At 39.0% G+C, this 20430-nt stretch overlaps 1 protein-coding gene across 4 annotated transcripts in view; it reads right to left on the bottom strand.

The window, feature by feature from the left end:
• Nucleotides 1-20430, bottom strand: part of LOC136018536 (contactin-3-like) — a 106354-nt gene that overhangs the window by 41005 nt on the left and 44919 nt on the right. For all 4 annotated transcript variants that reach the window (XM_065687850.1, XM_065687851.1, XM_065687849.1 and 1 more), the window contains exon 3: nt 10542-10637. In XM_065687850.1, coding sequence (XP_065543922.1) covers nt 10542-10637 — 96 coding nt within the window. The remainder of the gene's footprint in view (nt 1-10541; nt 10638-20430) is intronic.

The following is a 20430-nucleotide window of genomic DNA, read 5'->3' as shown; positions in this document are numbered from 1 at the left end:
CAGACCTGCAGTGTGTCTCCTCAGTTGAAACTATGGCTTTTACTAAGAGTTCCCTCCTATATGACACGAGAAGTATAATTAATTTATGGTAAGGAAGGCTAACAAGGATTTGCCAAGTAAAGAAAGGGTAAGTAGCACAGCAGACAGTAAAATCCTAGGATTTAGGTTGACTTCAGTCAGACTTTTGACATGTGCCACAAGAGTATTCATACAGTCACCACCACCAAGAAAAATTGTACATCTGTTCTCCCATCTTACAACACAAACACCGAGATGTAGTTCTCAATGGTTTGTTGTTGAATGGAGGGGGCATGTTGAGTTAGTGCTGTGCAGCGGGGAGGTGGCATCTGGGCATTGCTCTGGCTGTGGTCTGGCATTATCCTATAACAATAACAATAACAATAATAATAATAATAATAATAATAATAATAATAAAGTACACATGAGGAGTTTGAAGGGGACTGTGACCTCTTTGACAACGAAGATTATATGGTCTTGCTAAATGGGAAAGACCAGAAAATAAAGCATATTTCCATTTCTACAGAGCAGCTGGATGAAGAGGGTGAGCACAAGGCTGAGGGAGAGGCTGTAGACCAAGTCAGGTATCAGTTCAAGAACTGTAATTAAAAAACAAATAAATTTACATTTTCAGCTCTACATCAAGCTCAGACATCCACAAGACACAAACGTGTGGGAAGCCAGGCTTTACTGGTTCTGGTATTTATTGACCTACTTGTTTTCCTTAGCTCAAACTATTATTTTATTCTTAAAAAACCAAAACCAAAACAGAGTACATAATTCAAAGCATTCAGAGGGGACGGACGTATCTGGATACACAGCAGGAAAATAAGCAGCTTGATTTCGTTCATATTATATGTGGTTAAGTCAAGAGTAAACTCACTGAAATCAATCATTATGATTATGAAAGCCATGCAAAGTGTATTCCAGTTTAATTGGATCCTTCAATAGCCTATGAATAAGCACTCCTGGAAACCTAATTTCCCATTCAAGATATATTTTCATCAACTCTCTTAAAAAAGGAGCAGGGTGTTTCTTTACCAGTGCCCCACAGCCACTCTCCAATTTTATATTTATGGTACTTTACGAAATTGTATTCTTATTTTCTAAAAAAAATCATATTAAACGACTTGTTCTGTGATTTATCGTGTTTACACCATTTGCCTGTTGCTGATCCTAGCGCATCTCAAGGGACATAAACTCACTCCCTTTCTGTCAATTACAACTTTTCAGTTGATTTCCTGTTATAAATGGAAGCAATATGTCTCTCCTGGGCTTCCTCAAAGATCTAAGCCTTTGCTTTCCAATGCATTTTTTCCTTATTTGGTGACCATACATGGATAAGGTATTGGAAATTACAGTTATTACTCAATTTTTATTTGCTTACTACATCTTGGTTGGCTTTTCCTCCTTATTTTGCGTTATTTGACTATTATTTACTGTGCAGTCTACAAGCCACAATGCAGCAGCTTCATAGTGTTCCAGGCAATCTGTTCCCCTAAGTGTTCAATTAAAAACTGCTTATAAAATCACCTGTCATTTTTTAACTTAAATTTTTACATAATTCAACACTTAAAACGGCAAGGCCTTTGAGGTCCACCATGGTCATTGCCTGCCATCTACGAGCCATAAAAAAATAACCCAACACATACCTTCATTTCCTATGTTGTTAAAGCAACATAAGGGGGTAAGCCCCACACATTCAGTTTTTAACTGGGTACAGAGTTAAGCCTTAAGCTCATCTCCATGCTTTTAGAAAGATTGCTTTTAATTGTATTACACATTTTCTCTGAAAGGCTGCAACACATCAGTAGGAGACTGCTGATGGAACCAGAGCAATTTCATTACAGTAAACAGAAGGATGCTGGGGACGGACTCTTCATTAGGGATGGTAGTGATAGGACAAGGGGTAACGGGTTCAAACTTAAACAGGGGAAGTTTAGATTGGATATAAGGAGGAAGTGCTTTCCTGTTAGGGTGGTGAGGCACTGGAGTGGGCTGCCCAGGGAAGTTGTGAATGCTCCATCCCTGGCGGTGTTCAAGGCCAGGTTGGACAGAGCCTTGGGTGACCTGGTTTAGTGTGAGGTGTCCCTGCCTATGGCAGGGGGTTGGAACTGGATGATCTTAAGGTCCTTTCCAACCCTAACTATTCTATGATTCTATGAAAATCCAAAACTATAAATTAATTCAGGAATTCAGCAAAGCAAAAGTTTTGAGTGTGAGGGGAAGGCATATAGACATATGACCAGAAGGAGAAGGATAAAGTTTTATCCACCAAATACACAAATTTTGAAGGTCATCTCTTGCTCCTTTTGTTCCAGACCATCACTCCTATATACATGCTTAATAGTATCTGCTAGCCCCAGAATTCACATCTAAATTAGGTTTCTGAAATAAATACCAAAAGTAAATGCTGTGAACAATGTTCTTCTGAAGCAGATTTAAGCTTCTGTTCAAAACTGACTAGGCTTCAGTTAGTAAAGCAGATGTTCCCATAAACAGTCCTGAAAAGAAATTAAATCCCTTGATTTTGAATGCATCAAGCTCACTGAAGTAGAGGTTTTATGTTTGACTTTTTAAAGAAGTTTCATGTCAGTCATTGATACCCAAATCTATGTTATTTCATACAGTTCTCCTATTCAGATTTTACTCTATTCTGTAATTGAGGTATAGGGGCAAGCCAAAATACCCTAGTATTTTCTGGCTTCAACTGGCACTCTGCCTAACTCGCAGAATCTTATATGGCTTCTAAAAAACTGTGTGCAAAAAAAGCAATCAGACAAAATTTAGCAATGACAGAAACTGTAATTAAAGACACTGAAATTGGTAACAACCAGCTACTTTGAATTGTGAATTATCTACCTTAGAGTTAAAAGTAATGGAAAAGTAACACTGATTTTGAGAGGATAATGACAGATTTCATAATTAAGGAAGAAACCAATTAGCTCATCATTTGGCCAGGTTTCAGCTCCAACTGTGACGAAATGTCAGAAAATGGAGAAAAGCCTCTTCCTTTGCGGATGAACATCACTCAGGAAGGCGTAAGCACTCAGGGCACAGACAGGAAGCAATCGGGTACGGTTTTGTGGGGCACCCACACACAGTCAACACTGCTGAGGACAGCTCCGCACGTCTGTCCACAAAGGAACCCCTAGGAAAGTGCCAACAAAGTATTTAGAAGTAGGAAATTAATCTGCATGAGGTGGAAGTGCATTGAATTCCCAGAGGACGCTCTTAACCTTGACGCAAACCAGCCTTAGCGCACTGCAGCCTAATCCTCAACAGGATTACACTATGTTCTATCTTACATACACTACCTTCAAACATATCATTAACTACTTTTCCTACTTGGGCAAACTCCAGCTGTTTTATTCCACTTAGTTCTCTGCCTCAAGTAGTCTATCCTTCCTTTGGCAAGCCAGCACAACCAGCTGCAACTGGACTTTAGCCAAGAAAATAGGTAATACTTTATTTCTGCCATAAAATAAATCACATCTTTGGGGTTTTTTTGCAAACATTAAAGGATGTTTTCAAATAAAAATCTTATGCATTGCTGGCAAAAGAAAAAAGTTAAAATAGGTGTAATGTCCTCCCAGAGTGGGGAAAATGATCTGGAGATTTATGCATGCTTCTGAAATTCACCCCCAAACCCTTTAGAACAATTCCCTTCTTTTGGCTGAAGATGTTTCTGTTCATACAAAATGCAAATTCCATGATGGGAATCCAAGCCCAGCTACAAAAAGTGACGAACATATCCTGAGAAACAAACTGTATTCCAGAGTGTAATGGAAACACTGATTGGAAACTAACATAGACCATTAATCATTCTGGCATAAAAGGTGAATTATTTTATAGATAAAACAGATCAATATTCAGCATGCTCTGCAGGTAATCAGGCATTAACTTCTGCATATGGAATAACCCAAACCAAGGAGAGCAGTGCAAGATACCTACGTAATATCCTGCAATTTCAGTCTACACATTTAATGAGAATATTAAAAGGTTTTAGCTGAAATTGCAAGGTTCCTACTTCAGGCTAATACCTAATTTTCATTTTTTAATGGAACGTGGTCAGAGTCCACTCATTCTCTCATTTAAAACAGAACTGGTGTGATGTAAATAAAAGTTAGTTGCGGCATAAAGTGTGTTTATCTTTACTGCCTCCTACCTACACCACAACCACAGAACAGGCCCAGGAGTAATTGCACACACTGCTCTGTGACCTGTCACTGGCTGCCACTGGTGGCAAAGCTCTGGTGATGTAGAACAGCCCACTGAAGGTCTGCCTTTCTCTACACTCAATTTTTTTATTAAGTCTTTCAAAGCAGCATCAAAAGCAAAGCACAGCATTCTAATTAAAACATAAACATTTCTGAGCTCATCCTTGTGAAACACAGATGTGCCAGCCTGGCAGTGTTGTTTTGTTATCAATACCACAAAAACCCTCACAGTAAATAGATTTTCAAACGGCACATCCACTGGAAAAGCAGCTCAGTGACACGGCCCTGCCTGCTGTCTGCCTTTTCACTCCTGCTCTCCTGTCACACAGGGGATTTAACCATTAGCCAGTGTTGTTTCAAACTGAACTTGACCTTCTAGCATCAAAGTGCCCCTTAACTGGCAGGTTAAATGTTCCTTAGTGCTCCAACGGAAACCCAGATGCTAATGGGAAAGTCAAAGAAAACGCTTTTCTACATTTAGTTTTCAGTGCGGAGTAAAACTCAGTTTTGCTTCCCCTGTAGTTGTGCTCGATGATGATGGATTAGATTCTCTTTATCACACCTCTGAACCAACTGTTTCAGACTAGCTGTGTCATTCAAAGTATACAGGCTCTGATCAAATCGCCTGTACTTTGGAAGTATACAGCAGAGTAAGAAACTGCTTTAGAAAGCAATATTTAAATACATACCCATTAGCCATACCCATTTCCAATGACAAATTGTTCTTTTAATCACCTCCCTAGAACTTTACATATATTGCTCAGAGCATTTCTAACAACTCTGTTGTGCTTTTTCAGTAGTTAAAGTATTTTAAAATTGCTTCCTGCCTGTAATAATTTTGAGGCTAAAAAGATCACAGTTTAGTTTATTGCTCAACTGATTTCTTCTGAATGCTAAATATTAAGAAGATAAACTAAGGGAAACTAATGGAAATCCCCAAGTGTAAATTTTCCAAGGAACGCACTAATGTTGATAGGTGGAAGTAGTAATTAGTGACAAATTTTATTTGGTTGTCTTGCACTGATATAGGAGAAAGTACTTGGTAAACCCCTGTGAAAAACAAAAATCACTTTCAGTACTCTTAAGGAGTGTAATGATCAGCTACGGCTGCGTGCTGGGACCACAGCCATCTCCCTTCTGCTTCTTCCTAATCAATTACTCTGCTTCCAAAGAAAAACTCAAACAGTTTAGTAGAGAAAATAAAGAGCTGGGGGAGAAACCCCCTCAGGAACAGTTTAGGATAAAAATAATCTTGGTAAAGGGCCAAGCCCAGTTATTTTCTACAATTTCCTCCTCTTTTTCCCAAGGCATACTTAAGACACCTGGGATGAGCCAAGTGAAAAAGCTTGACCAGAATTTTTTCCTTGCACTTTAGTTCATCCTAATCTACCTGTCCCTCTTTCTTTCCATTCCCGGCCCCTTCTTCCAACAAACACCCCAACAGCAAGAGGCACAGTTTCCCTTTAAAATACTCTAATCTCATACTGATGCCTCTTTCGGTTTGTTCAGGAAAAAGGGCTAATGAGAGCCAGCCTCAGCAATGAAGTGCACACCCCAAAGTCTTTTGAGGTCTTCTGGAGTGCCCACAAACATTTTGTTCACGAAAATTGTGCAGTATTATTCCCACAAAAGCCTGCGCTAGTCTTTGCTCGCTCTGACAACAGCTACACTATACATGCTACTACTGTATGTACTTAACTCTTGGTGCATCTTTAGTGGAAACCAAATGCACTGCAGACAGGAAAAGCTGATCCAATCTTACGCAAAACTTCTCCCTGGGCTATCGGTGAAACTGGAGCACAGGTTTATCAAAAGAAAGTGTTTTGGAAAGTCTGTATTTGATAAAGTGCAGAACAGACAGAGAATCTCTGTAGTATCGGTTTGTTACCAGTGGTAAAAATAATGCTCTGACAGACAGAAATCACTGTAAAACCCAGCTGTGAATGGGTATTACTGTCCCTCATACGGACAAATGCAAGTGCCTCTTGGGTACCATTTGATTTGAAACTGTCAGCTGAAATTTGTGCAGATGAGGATGACAACACCAGCAGGACTATTGCAAAATATATTTTTAAATAAAAACACCATTTCTCCTTGGCAGACTGAGAACAGCTCGACAACGCTACGGAACCAGTTTTATGGCCATTGCTTTTACAATATTCAGCATACTAGTCTCTTTAGAATCCATTTTTGTGCAAAGACCTCATAATATGCCTACTGGAAGTATGATTTATTGCTCTTGCCCAGATAGGTGTCATCCACAATCTACAACAAAACAAAAAGTGGAAAACCAGGGTGTTTTCAGCCTTCTGAAAACACACTGATGGGCAGCTGAAAAGAAACCATATTTTGGAATCCTATCAGTTTGGTTTTGCTTTGCTTTAAGGGTATGAACTGCTTCCAAAGCCAAATTAAGTTAAATTAATTCAATTTACAGGAAAAAAATAACACACCCCAAACCCAGTATTCTGATATTCAAGAGTTGCAGAAAAATAATCAAAGCATCAAAATATTTCTGGCACATGAGATACTTTCCACGCCATGTTATTCACGAATAGCATAGATTTGCTGGAACATGTAGGTCTCCAAATGGTGATACAAGAGACATTAGCAAAAATTTGCAAGTCTAAATACTAATTCGTAAGTGACATGACATTATCCATTGAATAACTTGTCATACCAAACAGTGAGCAATAAATTGGGTCTCAGGTTTTCATGATCTAATATTTCCTGTTAGCATGTCACAACTTCAAAAAGATATGCTATAAGCTAAATTGATCCCTATCCTTCAAATATGGCCTCGTTTATTAATTAGGTCCACATTTATCAGGCCATGGTAATAAGATGGAGCACATATTTCTGCTTTATATGTAGAAATATCCTGGCCATGTTGCATGAAATAGGAACTCTGAGGCTAATCATGACAATAAGATAAGTAGAATTTCCCTGCAACTTTTGAGCTACAGCTTGCCAGCTCCTCAGTGTTCTTGTGGGTTATGGTCATATTCCATGTAGTAACAGGGTAACAGGGAGTCTATCCACCAACGTAAGTCTAATGCCTGTTTTTTCCAAGTAAGCCTTAATTCTTTGAAATAACCGAATAACTATCAAGTAAATCTTCTACCATTAAAAAAATCCCCATCTTTTCCTCTGTGTATATAGCAGCTCTCAACCCACCACAGACAACAAAAAAGGACTATGCCTCATTGCTTCCTCCCCTCCTAAAAAACAGAATATACCTCAATCAAAAATGTCAGATCAGTAAAACTGACTATATTAAACAAATACAAATCACAATATACAGCTAACAGAAATAACTGAAGATAAGCTACATGATAATCAAGATACACACACAGTAGTAACAGTAGGTAAAACACTAAAGGAATTTGCAGATTTGCTTTACTCTGGGCTTTGTCACTCCTTAGATACCGATTTTGGAACAAAATCAGTATCAGAGAAAAATCATTTTTAGATCTCCATATGCCTAGCCTTCTCTGTTCCTGGCAGGATGGAAAAAATTAGCATCGCATGAATGTTTTTTAGCTGGCTGCATGTTAAGTGTGCCCAATATTAAGTTTTGTATGTTGAGATGTTTGTAATAGCAACAGTCCTTCAAAACCATCAAGACATAACAGTAACCCAATAAAAAGTGAAAATAGCTGTAGAAGCTTCCTTAAAATTTAGTGGTTATAACAACTGAAAAAGATGGCAGTTCTACATAAGTCAATTTTAGATGTCAGATTATCTTTTGAGTATGTGGGTGAGAAGATTTACTGATTTGCGGAGAACATAGGGTATTTTAACAGGCTCTCTGTAACAGAATTAAAATTATATACAGAAGTATGGTCATGCAGAACGATGACAGATGACCATCTTAATTAGCCAAAACTCACTGCTTAATTACAATACAACATACATTATCCAACATAAAACTCAGTTGAATTAGTAAGATATTTAGGGGGAAGTCTAAACACAGAGGTAGTCATTTATTCCCTCTCCCATAAAGCGAATTTCCAACATGACTGTTAAAAAAAAGATGAAATGCACGAACTCTAAGGAAAATATTCTTGTGGTTTGCCACACAGCTCATGTCTAATGGCAGAAATGTAAAACTGATCAGAGCATCCTCAGCTCGAAATACTGAGCGCCATCTTCCTCCCATCGTACACAAACAGCCAACACACAAACAAAGCTAAAATACAAGCTCAGGATATGAGTTGATGTGTACAAGCTTAAACAAGGTTTAATTTTGGTTTAAATGGTAGATGCCCATATCCTGATGGAACTGGAACTGCAACCTTCAAAAGAACAAAAGCACGGAAGGAAGATATTCCTTATCACTTATGTAAATACCTATGGCTAAGATAAGCAAACAACAACAAAAAAAAAATACGCTAAATTGCAGAGAGGAAGCAGTTTCCTTTTTTTCCATATTATGAACTGGTATTTCTTTTGGGATTAACATTGGTTACTATTGTAACTGGGATGCTGCATATGGAGGAATAATTCCAATTTAATCCATCTCTTCTTGAAGACTTCTTACAAGAATATAAAACATAAGTGCAATTAAGCTAGCAAGAACTTAGAAATTGCATGAACATGACAGAATATTAAAGAACAATATTTTGGAGGCTAAAGGGGAAGAGAAAACAAAGTATTTGAGAAGGTTTTTACAATCAGTATTGTCTGAAATTATTCAATAGTTTCATTCAACAAATACAGAATCCAAGAAAAAAAATCTGATCAAGGGTCTGGAAAGGGCTGAACAGCCCTCAGGCCAGGTCAGCTGTTCCTAAACCATTCCTGCTATTCCTAACAAACTAGCTTTGCTTAATGGATGGCTATTTTATCTAAGGCTTACCAACCTGCATTCTACCACACCAGATCTAAAGGCACTCTATGTTTGATGTCACTGCTGCAGGTATACTTTAGTAAAGAAAGAAGAGGAAGGAACTTTTCCACTTGGCCCCATGTCTCCTGAAAACTTTACTGGTTAATCCTCCATCCCTCAGATGAATCCAAGGACCTTAAATAATTCTGGTACCAGCCCCCAATTCCACTTGATAACTCAGGGAGCCCTCAGCTCTCTCCTTTTTTTTTTTTTCCACAAATAACACAGTATGGGGGTGTCATTCATACCCCATCTGCTGACTGCAAAATAAATTCTCACCTCTTCCACGTGTTGATTTAAACCACTGTTCTTCGCAATGTGAGCATGTTTTATATCACCTCCTGTTCAACACTTCAAACTTGAACACTGCCAGAGTCAGGCAAAGTTGTTGTCAGTTTGGCAGTCACCTCTGGGTGTATACCCATGCAAGAGATGCGAGTATACGAAAGGCTGGGTTAATATGGTCTTTAGACTGCACAGAGAAGCAAAATTCAATCATTCTAATTCTTATAGATAGCTGGGAGAATGACCCATTTTCTCAGCAACTGAAAAGACAAAGCTGTTGCAAGGCTATAAAGATGATTTAAGAGTACGTATCAGTTTAGAGAAAGAAAAATTCTGCAAGCTCAGACAGTTGTAAAATTGCCACTTTATAGCTGTGTCTGCTTGGACTCCGCCAAATTTAAGAGGCCACAATACCTATATTATTCTATTCAATGTTTAGCTTATATTACCTTGTCTTTGCAATCAAATCAAATGTTTTAATATCACAGCCCTTCAATAATGAGACTCCGCATCAATTAAAAACAAATAAACCTAGTTCCTTTCAAATATTACTTGAGGCTCAATAGCAATTAGTCAAAGACTGGAGATGCAGAATGAATCATAAAGTGTATGGGCAATTTCTGGTGCAGCAAGTATCCACACAGGCAGTTTTGTCACCCCCCTCAAGACAGCAGTGTTTTAAATTATGCCATCATCATTACGTTACACTAAGAAACGTCTTGATTGCAAGAACACAGGCAGATACTGGCATAATTAAAGACAACAATCTACTCTTTGCAATAGTCTAGACGTAGAAAAAACTAGATTTATCGAGGCTTGGTAACTGTGACTGGGCAGAATTTAATTCCAGGAAAAAACCTCTATTAATTACTAGAAATATCATAAAAATCAGACATGTTAAGTGCACAAGAATTACTAGGAACTAGAAAGGCATTTCAAGATAAGTAAATCCTCTTAAGTACTTCCCTCCCCCTCTTTTGGTTTTATTTTTCTTCTCTGTATTTACTTCACAAACCAGATTACTTTCTTGCACTCTCTGAAAGATCTCCCTTCTGCATTTCCAGGGAGATATTCCACTTTACAGTCAATCCGCCCTGGTTGAAGCACAAAGCCTGGAAGGTCCTTACCTCCCGTGCGGGGGGGTGGTCCGCAGAGCAGCACGACTCCCTGCCCCTCTCGAACTGACACGGCACTTCTCATTTTCGTTCTGGAGTTTTCAAGATCTGGTTTTGAAAGAAAGGTGAAGTGGATATTAGGAAACAGAAAACACTTAAATATACAGGAGCTTCAAGTTCTCAAATCACAGAATCACATCTCTTTGTATACCACTAACTACAGCAATTTCAGTGGACCGATTGCAAAAAAAAATCACTGATCAACACAAGAGGGAATAACAAAATTAGGATTGAAGTCAACTAATTTCTAAGAACATGATTGAATAGACAGTATGGAGAATTTTGTTCTTACTCTAGGCTTATGCTATTATAATTTTGATAACGAAAAAGGTGTCATAAGCGTAATTTAATAACAGGTCCATAAGCCACTGTTTCTTCCAAAATGAAGGCTCTGATGAAAATAGCATCACGAGCCTACTGAGCTCCCATAGCCAACCGTAAAATAACACTAATATCACAGCTATTCAGGAACTGGATATCTGTCTTTTAAAACAGAAAGCCCTCGACCATCTCCCTGCAGCCTAATCCCTGTAACATTACTAAACTCTGTAAAGGCATGGACTTTGCACATCAGTGTACTAAACAGTGCTCTGCTCTGTCTGGCTCTAGGTCTTCTGTGATCACTTTAAGCTGTATAAGAAGGGGAAACAAATGCTACTGTGTGTAAACAGGCAAGTATTTTATCACAAATCTATAATAACTTTCCCTTTAACTGGTGACTCAAGATCCAAGAAAGTATGGCCTCATTATAGCCCTGAATTAAGCTGGATGTGACATGCAATACAGAGATCAAGGTTCTACAGTTTTTCCATGAATAAACCACTTCTTCTCATAATAAAACCAAAGAGGAGAAAATCTAAAAAATGCCTGTTTATAACCTTTTAAAGGACACTAACGCATAGCTTTAAAATAAGGCTGTCTTTATAGCCAAGCATAAGAGAAGTAGTGAATTGACCAAGAGTAGCTATTTCCCCAAATATCTTTTCCCCAAGTATCTTTTAATATTGAAAAGCAACAGCTGTTACAGTCAGAAAACTGAACAAGAGCAATCAGAATTTCAATGCTTCATTTAAAAAAAATACATTTAATGCTGCAATAAGATATTGCTGTATTAGTCTTTGTTACTGCACATAAAACTCATAAAAGGGTTTCTTAAAAAGGCTATTTTCAGCTTTCCAACTAAATTTCTTTGCAGGTAGGTATCAGGGCCTACCTTTTCATGCACAGAATAAATTGTGAACCTTCTGCTGGACGTGTTGTGGAGGTCACATACAACCACAGCCAAACCAATTTCACCAGATCAAAATAGCATGCCCTGCAATTTGTTTCAGGCCCTTAAGCATCTTTTTCTCTGCTCTCCATAACAAATAAGATTGATTACCCACCCCAACACAATTCCCCTGAGTCAGGAAAGGAAGTACCAAGAGCTGACAATGTCCCAGAGGACACACACTGTTCTGTATTAGGATGAAAGCAGCTATGCAGTTTGGACTTCAAAATTTACAAAAAGAAAAAAAATCCATTTTACATACACAATGAATTGCACCCAAATTTTGCCCCCTCACCTCACAACCACTGCAAGCCATAAATCTTGTGTAATACACTTAATCTCTGTAATTAAAATGGACTTATTCATATCACTACTTTCTAACCACACATGTTGTTTGATGTCTCCGTGCTGCCCAACACACTGTACGAGCAGGATAGGACTGGGCTGGGAGCACTTCCGGAAGGGATGCGACCTGGGAACATGCCAAGGCATTCAGAAAGGCACATCCTTATCATCCCGCAGGTACTCGGTGGGACCAACCACAGCTCTGCAGTCTGATCTGTTGCAATGTTGTGATGCAGAAGTTATTAATCACTGACTGCAGATGAAGACTGCTGTCACAGCGGATTAGTTTTTTGGGAAACAAGCAGCAATGCAAAATCCACCAGAAAATGAAGAATATGAGCTATGCTACGATGAAAGAGTAATTTTTCACTAATTAGCAGGAAGCTCTCCATCCTACCTTCTAGAGCGGCGCAAGTACCAGACTAATCATGCAGCTGCAAAAATATCATCACTTAATTCATTTATAGACTTGTATATACTCTTGACATATTGTCTGGCACCACTCTGAAAATAACTAACAATCACCGTGCAAAATAATAATAGAGTTAATTCTCTACCAGCATTATACAACAAAGTCCAAACCTCTGACCTTGGAAAGTACTTGCTGCTTACATGCAAGATTATAGTCTGATTTTCAGGCATCTCTGTAGCATACTCAAGTATTAAAGGTCAAAGCCAGTCGTGTCTGGTAGAATAGCAGAAGAGATTATTTGGTTCTGGGCTTTTTTTTTCATGTTTTTTTTTTTTTTTTACCAATAAAGCCAGTGTTCTAACTGCAATAACACCAGGGAGTAGTGCTGCATCTTCTAACAAAACTTGATATTACATGAAATCATTGGGAAGGAACATTAAGTTCTCAGAAAACTGGCAGGGTAAATAAAATGCCACAAAAGGTGGGCAAATAATGGAAATGACTGTTTACTTTTCAGAGATGGATTTATATCTCTGAAATCAAGAGGCTCTTGCTCTGCTGAAATGTCTTAATAGATAAAATAAAATTGGAAACAAAGGATGAGGATAAGAACAGAACAGAAGATAGTTTTGAGAAGTGATAAGTGACAACAGGACTTGTTTTCTAGCACCCCAAGGAGTAGCAATATCCCGCTGTTTTGTTTGAAAGAGAAGGGCAAAACCATATATATACACACATACATACATGGATTGTCTTATCAGATGTTTAAAATTTCTACTTTCTCAAACTGGTCACCTAAATAAAGCTGTTCCATTAGTTCCTCTTACCTAGAGTTTCTTTACTTCTTGCTTGCAAATTTCATCTCAAAACACTGCCATTCAGGTATGAAATGAGCAACTTTATAACTACTTTACCTGGCAAAGTCTCTAATCATAACACTGAAATTATTTTGGTAAAAATGTTACAAATACCTGACTACACAAGAAGAAAAAACAAAAACATCCAACTTAAAACCAGTCCAGAACTGTGTAATCTGTAAATTGAGTGGCTTTATTGCCTGGTTAGAGCTTGCCATATAGAAGAAAGTTTAAAATTAGCAACTTAGGCTTTCCTGACTCCAGAAAAAGCATTTTCTTCTCCCTTCTCCTGCATATTTGCCTCATTTCTTTAGTACCAAGTACATAAAGTTACTTCAACTGAAATACACATGCCAGTGCAGTAAAATGGGAGCAAGAAAACGTAACTCAGCTTTATTGAAAAGTCTTTCATTTTGGCCAAGGAGAACAAAAGTGTTCTTGAACACACAAGCAGCAAGGATATGAAAGCCACATATTCCAGTAGGTTCTCCCCTTCCACTTCGTAAGTTAAGTCTCAAGCACAATGCTAAGAACCATTTTGAAATATAGAGTAACAGTAACATTAGCATTGTACCCTGTAATACTCATTTTATGTATTTGGAACAGAAGCATTTAAAAGTTCACGTGATATTCATGACAATTAAGAGATACGGGTTTGTGAACTTTGGGGAGGAAAAGAGTACATTACATAGAGCATCTGTACAAGGTAAAACAGACCTTGTTCTTGTCTGACATCAACACGTGATAAAGAATTAAAAACAACTTCTCTTCATCTGCAGAACGCACGCCTGCTGACTGCAATCACTGCAGTTCACTGCAAGTACCTTCTAGAACATTTCTGGCTTCTGTAATCTTGCATAATCAAGGAAGGTAAGCAAATGGATCACACAAGATCAGATCAAATGTTATGCCCATGCTTTGAAAAGACACAGAATACCCCGTTATGAAAATTCAGAGAAGTTTTGATTGCAAAGCTGCTCCAGACGCATGACTTGCAGCTTATGGCAGCACTGAATTGTATCACATTTCCCAAGTAACCTGTGCAATGTTCTACCCCTAGTTACACATATCTCTACATAGGGTCTTCAAAGGATGAGTAGAAGCTACTAAAAATATACCAACTTCTAATTATTTGGTTGTTGTTTAAGTACTGCACATGACACATTCACTGCCTGGAGAGAAAGAGGACTTGGTAGGTTTCCAACTCCAAGCCCGGTGACATTCAAGTATCTTGCTCCACTTACATCAATTGATATGTATTGTCAGCATACATTTATTAGCAATCTGACCGTGTATTGATAATTGCAGAACAAGGGTTCAGGCTCTACAATCGTCCCAAGAGCCACTAAAATATTTATTACTTCATTAGACTCATTCTTATTAAAACAGCCAAACTTGTTAAACATACTTTATGTATATTCCGCACTGGTAGGATGTTCAAGTACCTAAATGAGTCAGGCAACCAATTCTTAACTGTTTTCCTGAATAGGCAGTTCTGATGTAGGGACTTAGTTTGATGTCAGCACATAATGAAGTACTAATTCACGACCCACTCACCCTGGTAAAAGTCACATTATTAAAAAGAAATTAAATACCAGTCTCTCAGCTCTTAAGAAAACATAACAGCCTCAGTGTGCTGTAATAGCTACCTTGGTCATGACAACTTCTGGAGAAAATAGAGTAAGACAAATTTGTTTCTTCACCACCACCTAAACTGCATATGTGCGTAAGAAATCTTCTTCCCCACCGTTCTACCTCCCCAAATTAGCTATACAGAAGCAATTCCATGGCTATTGATTTTTATACTACTTTAGACAAATACCAGAAACTGAATGTATACTTGGGCATAATTATAAGTTTCCTAAAAATACATGTATCCCCTCAACAGAATAGTTGGAATACGTGGGCTGTAAACCCCAACACATTGCTTGCAGACATAGAGAACTTGGAGAAAGCACAGAGCTCATATGGAGCAAGTGAGACTTTCTGCTGCTTTCCCCGAGCTTCAGATCAAGCCCAGAGGAATCATGCTGAGGTGGGAGGGAGGGATAAGACCAAAAATTATCTCTGTAATCATCAATTGCTGGAGGTAGAGAGGAGAAAAATATTATCAGTGCAAAAGTGAACATTACTTAAAGCACGCAAGGAACGAGGGTGATTTGTCACTTGAGAAGAGATTCACTGGCTACTGGGGAACCATCTCCAGCTTCTTTTTTGTCAGGCTGGTGTTGTAGTGAAATAATATCATTTCACAGCAACCTCTACAAAAATCTCTTAATGCTGTGACACACTGCTGAACTTCCATTTTATGGAACAACATTTATCTGTATGAAGGCAACAGTACAGCAGGTTACACACACACAGTGCAGTGTAGTTTTAAAACCCCATTGTGGAAATGGGAACGTAGTTCTGCAGCCCACAGCCAGCAGCACTGCCCTGTGCCTACAGCCAAGGATGTCAGAGGCATCCTAAGCCCCAAAAGCTCCAGGACAGGGCAAGCAGAAACAACCTCCCAACCTCAAGGTATGTTTCATTCACAACCCACTGCTTAGACAACTGAGTTTTTAGTTTGAAATACTGCTCCTGTCTCTGCTCACATGACACTAATCTCATTCAGCAAAGCCCATCCAAGACTGTGTTCTCACATCCATAGAAATATTGCCAATAAAATGCAATAAACTTCCACATAGAGAATGCAGGTGAAGGAAGAGACCCTGCAGGTTGTTTCCGTTGCATGAAAAGCAGAAATCTAACAAGTGAATCGCCCAGGGCTTAAGGGGCTGCCAGAGCCCTTTACAGGGAATGGCACCAAGAACTTGCAACACTTTTAAACTCTTCCCCCCACTGCCAAATCACTTGGGGTGCAGCAAAAAAAAAAAAAAAAAAGAAAACCAGGAAAGAAATAAACAGACTTATACCAATTAAACAGGAATGGTTTGAAAGTCACACATCAAAGCCCATGTTGTATAAAAACAAATAGGAAAAGCTAACAAGAAACTGGCACAGATGTATCAGAATGCTTTTGTGGGCTGTGTGGAACGGAGAGAAGAGACCAGAGACAGCAGAGAAAAAAAAAGCAGTAAAGGAACATGAATAGCACGAAAGTTGAGTCAACATCTGATGAGCAGGGAATTCTTTTTTGAAACCTGCTTTGCACTGGCAAAAATGACCTGAACTGGAAATAAATGAGTGTTACAAGGGAAATGCGAGTTTCGAAAGAAAAACATTCTCCAATAGGTATTTCCAAAAACATGCCTTCCATAAATTCATACTATCTGGGAATCGCCACTCAACTCCAGGCAAACACAGCACTGAACAAAGCAATTCAAGCAATTTGAGAAGTATCTCGTGAGGGAGGGATGTTTGCTCAAGGGAATTATACCACAGCCAAGTTCCCAAATGCAACACAGATTCCTTCCCCCCTAACACTTGCCTAAAACAAACCCTAAGAATACCCTGGCAGGCTACAAAGCACCTCCATTACTAACCACTCCTGACCACAAAGCAGCTTCAGTGCTGAAGAACACCAGGTTATTCACTTTTTAATAGGTAAACTGATGGCTAAATGCTTTGCCAGATTTGGGTCTAATTACCTAAAGGTTTGTTTAGTTATTAAATAAGTGGCAGTGCTTCCAAGAAGACTTCTCTCTATAAATAAATAAATCAATAAAATCCATCCTGTAACAGTTCAGTTTTGAAGCACTGGGAACATGCTGACAACAGCAGGACTTTTTTGTCCTACTTACTTCACTCCTTTACCTTTCCAAAGACAGCCACCTTCCTTAAAGAAATGGATGGATTCTCCCACAGGGATTACAGAATACCTCTGGGTTGTCACCAGAAAGTATTGCCAGGATATGGGTAACCAAAATTTGTCATTTTCCCCATCTCACTTTGTATGGAGCACCGGGCAAAATGCCCCACTGCTTTGATTAGGGCCATGTGGACTATAACAGATGTAATGATGACAAATAACAGATACAGCAGATGACTAAGTGTCCTATCAACAGATGTCTTACCACAGCTGCTACTTCACACCTAAAAATACACTAGCTTGTTAGTCAGCATAAAACCCCAATATGCACAGGCCTTCACAATGTTTGTAATTCCCATCAAAATGTGTCCTACCTCGGTTAAGCAAAATAATATGAAATGCGCAAGTTCATACACAGCTGCAAACGTAATGAGTGCCCTTATCTCTAAAAGAGCTAATTAAAAACACAGCCCCTGGAGGAAACTATACCACCTTTACGGAGCTGCTCCAGCTCTCCACAGCAAACTTCCAGTTTTCACAGCCTGGAAGTGCACCACCTCTTCGAGGACCAGCCTCCCCAAAGCTTTCAACCACCAGGCATGTCCAATACCAGAGTCATCTGCCTGGACGAGAGCAAACCTTAACCATGACCTGTCCTGCCAACGTCACCTGTGCCATCTTCTTTTCCAGAATCTGCTGGGTTTTATTTCTAGCACCAGCTGTTTTTAACTTGGCAAGTTGGGAATCCTGAAAAGCTAACACCAACAGATTTGGTTTTACGTTAACAGTTGTCCAGTATATTGTTTCTCACGCTAAAATCAGGGGGGGTTCTCAGGTACATCACACCCCTTTAGTGCAATAAAACAAATACAAGAGATCTTAGAGAAGACAACTAGATCTACATAAGTAATTTCAATAACCTCCTTGAAGTAAGCCATGGAGAGGATAGAGCACAAGGACAGAAATTAATACTGTATCAAGAATGGTATTTACAGAGGAACTCTGAGCAAATTAAAACTTTTAACTTAATTATCCCAGTTCCTGGTAGATGAAAAATGCAGAGGCAGAAGTAAAGTAATACATTTTCATGGGAGCACATTTGCCTGGAAGAACAGTTATTTTACTGTATTAACTATTCGCACCACAATTTTACAAAAGAGGTAAGTGAATTTTCACACCTGACAAATAAAATAATTCAGCCTTAGTATCCTGAACGTAGCACATAATACTGACATTAATTGCTTCTGTGATGTTCAAATCTAATATTTCTGCACAGGGATATAATACACTCTTCCTTGGGTGCTCCACTACAACTGCAGCAGTATGTAACAAAGACATTGCCACAGCATAAAACAGATCCTGGAAAATTGCTGCAAACATTTATGACTATAAATCTCTTGGGTTACCAGCTAGGATTAGACTACATTAACTGGCTCAGGAGGACAGGATAGATAAGAAAAATGGTCTATTTCTTATCCAGGCACCGTACAGCCACACTAAAGTTGTAGCTTAATGGATGTTCAGGAGCACATCAAAGCAAACCAGACTATATTCTGTTCATTTCCTTTACAGTAGCCAGAAGTGGCTAAAGCAGATGGTCTGAAGTTGCTTTCCTTACAGACTCCAGGGGACAGGGATGCAGTGAAATGCATTTCTCACCACAATGTCATTTGCAGCTGACAAGCAAAACTGGTATTTTCTGCTACAGATAAGGCAGGAAAAAAATAAATAAACCCCACACCATTGTGATGCTGACAGCAGAGATGTTTAAAACAATAAAAATTTGCCAGGTTCACATAAAAATGCAAAAATGAAAGATAAAATTCCCTTCAGGAGACAGGACACTGTGCAGTCCAAGAGGCAGAATAATTTCTTGAATGCTGAAGATGAAAGCCAAATGACTAAGCTTTCGATGAAGCCGTATCTCCACCTCGTGCACAAGCACATGCTTTTAAAAAACGTAATAAAAAGCCAAAAACCACTGCATAATCTAATTCAGTATTCTTGCGCAAACATATTGCTCTACAGTCCCTAATAAAGTTAAAAGAACATAGCGAGGTTGCAAACTCAATTATTTACCCCTAGAAAATGCCAGAATTAAGACTGCCTCAGCTCACAAATATCAGCCAAAAAAAACCCTATCCAAATACCCCCAAGTGGTAAGATTTCAGCTCTGATGGCTTAGATGGGAACATGAGTTGGTCCCTCTTGGCTGGCAGTCATGCTGCAGCTGGGAGAGGCACTGGGGGGCATTTGCCCTGCCATTAGGAGAGAAGCCACCAGGAATGTTTCAACGCAGGTCTCTGTGAAGCAGCCACCCAGAATCCTGAATTCACCTGGTCCAGGGAGTTCCAGTCCCAATGCCAGGGTTTTCCATAGGGTCTGGGATGCTTTCACTTGAGATGTGAGGAATGGCAGAAACATGTAGGAACCACAACACCTTCACCCTGTCCCCTCTCCCCAGTAGCTTCCCTTCAATCCCTGCTCCTCATCAGGTCCACTCTCCTCAACTCCTACCAAAACTTAGGCTCAGCATATTCCTCATTTTTTCTTAAAATCCTTTTATGCCCAGTCTTGTAAAGCTCACTCCACCCATCCCTCATTTGTGATCATGATATTAATTGCTATCAATTAAACTCTTATATCTCCTTTTACTTTTCATCCGGATGGATTTCATAGGTTTTGCTGCTGGGTATCTGGACACAAGACAGACCTTCTGATCTCAGTAGCAATGCCAGATTCCATTAGGTGAATGTTACAGAGAAATAGCAACAATTTCTTGCAAGGGGAGCAATCCAGAGTTTGGACATACCCCCATGATAAGACTTCAAATGGAGAGGAAGACCTAGAAAGGGATTTTCTTACCTGTATGTAAAGTACGAAGGGGAAAAGATGCTGCAGTGAAGCTGGTAAGCTTCAGGAAGCAGAATCTGATGAAGGTGTTTCTTAAATAGCAAATACTAAAAATCAATTCAACCAAAATAGCCTAAAGGCCATCTGGTCTCATTTTGGAGCTGCTCAGAAGAGGGAGCTGATGATTTGTACTGAAGTTTCCTGCTATTAGAGCAGCCAGTTTCTTGTCTTATCTGGAAACCTCTTCTTTCCTCAAGAGCTGCTGAATATATTTAATTAGTTTTCAAGTCTGGATATTCAGCGGAAGGTGTCAAACTTCTGCACGTATGGCAAGCTACAGCAGGCAGAGT

Source organism: Lathamus discolor, chromosome 7 (assembly GCF_037157495.1).
Source record: "Lathamus discolor isolate bLatDis1 chromosome 7, bLatDis1.hap1, whole genome shotgun sequence".
Taxonomy (NCBI): domain Eukaryota; kingdom Metazoa; phylum Chordata; class Aves; order Psittaciformes; family Psittacidae; genus Lathamus; species Lathamus discolor.
The sequence above is the reverse complement of the archived record's forward strand: the minus strand, read 5'-3'. Positions and strand labels throughout refer to the sequence as shown.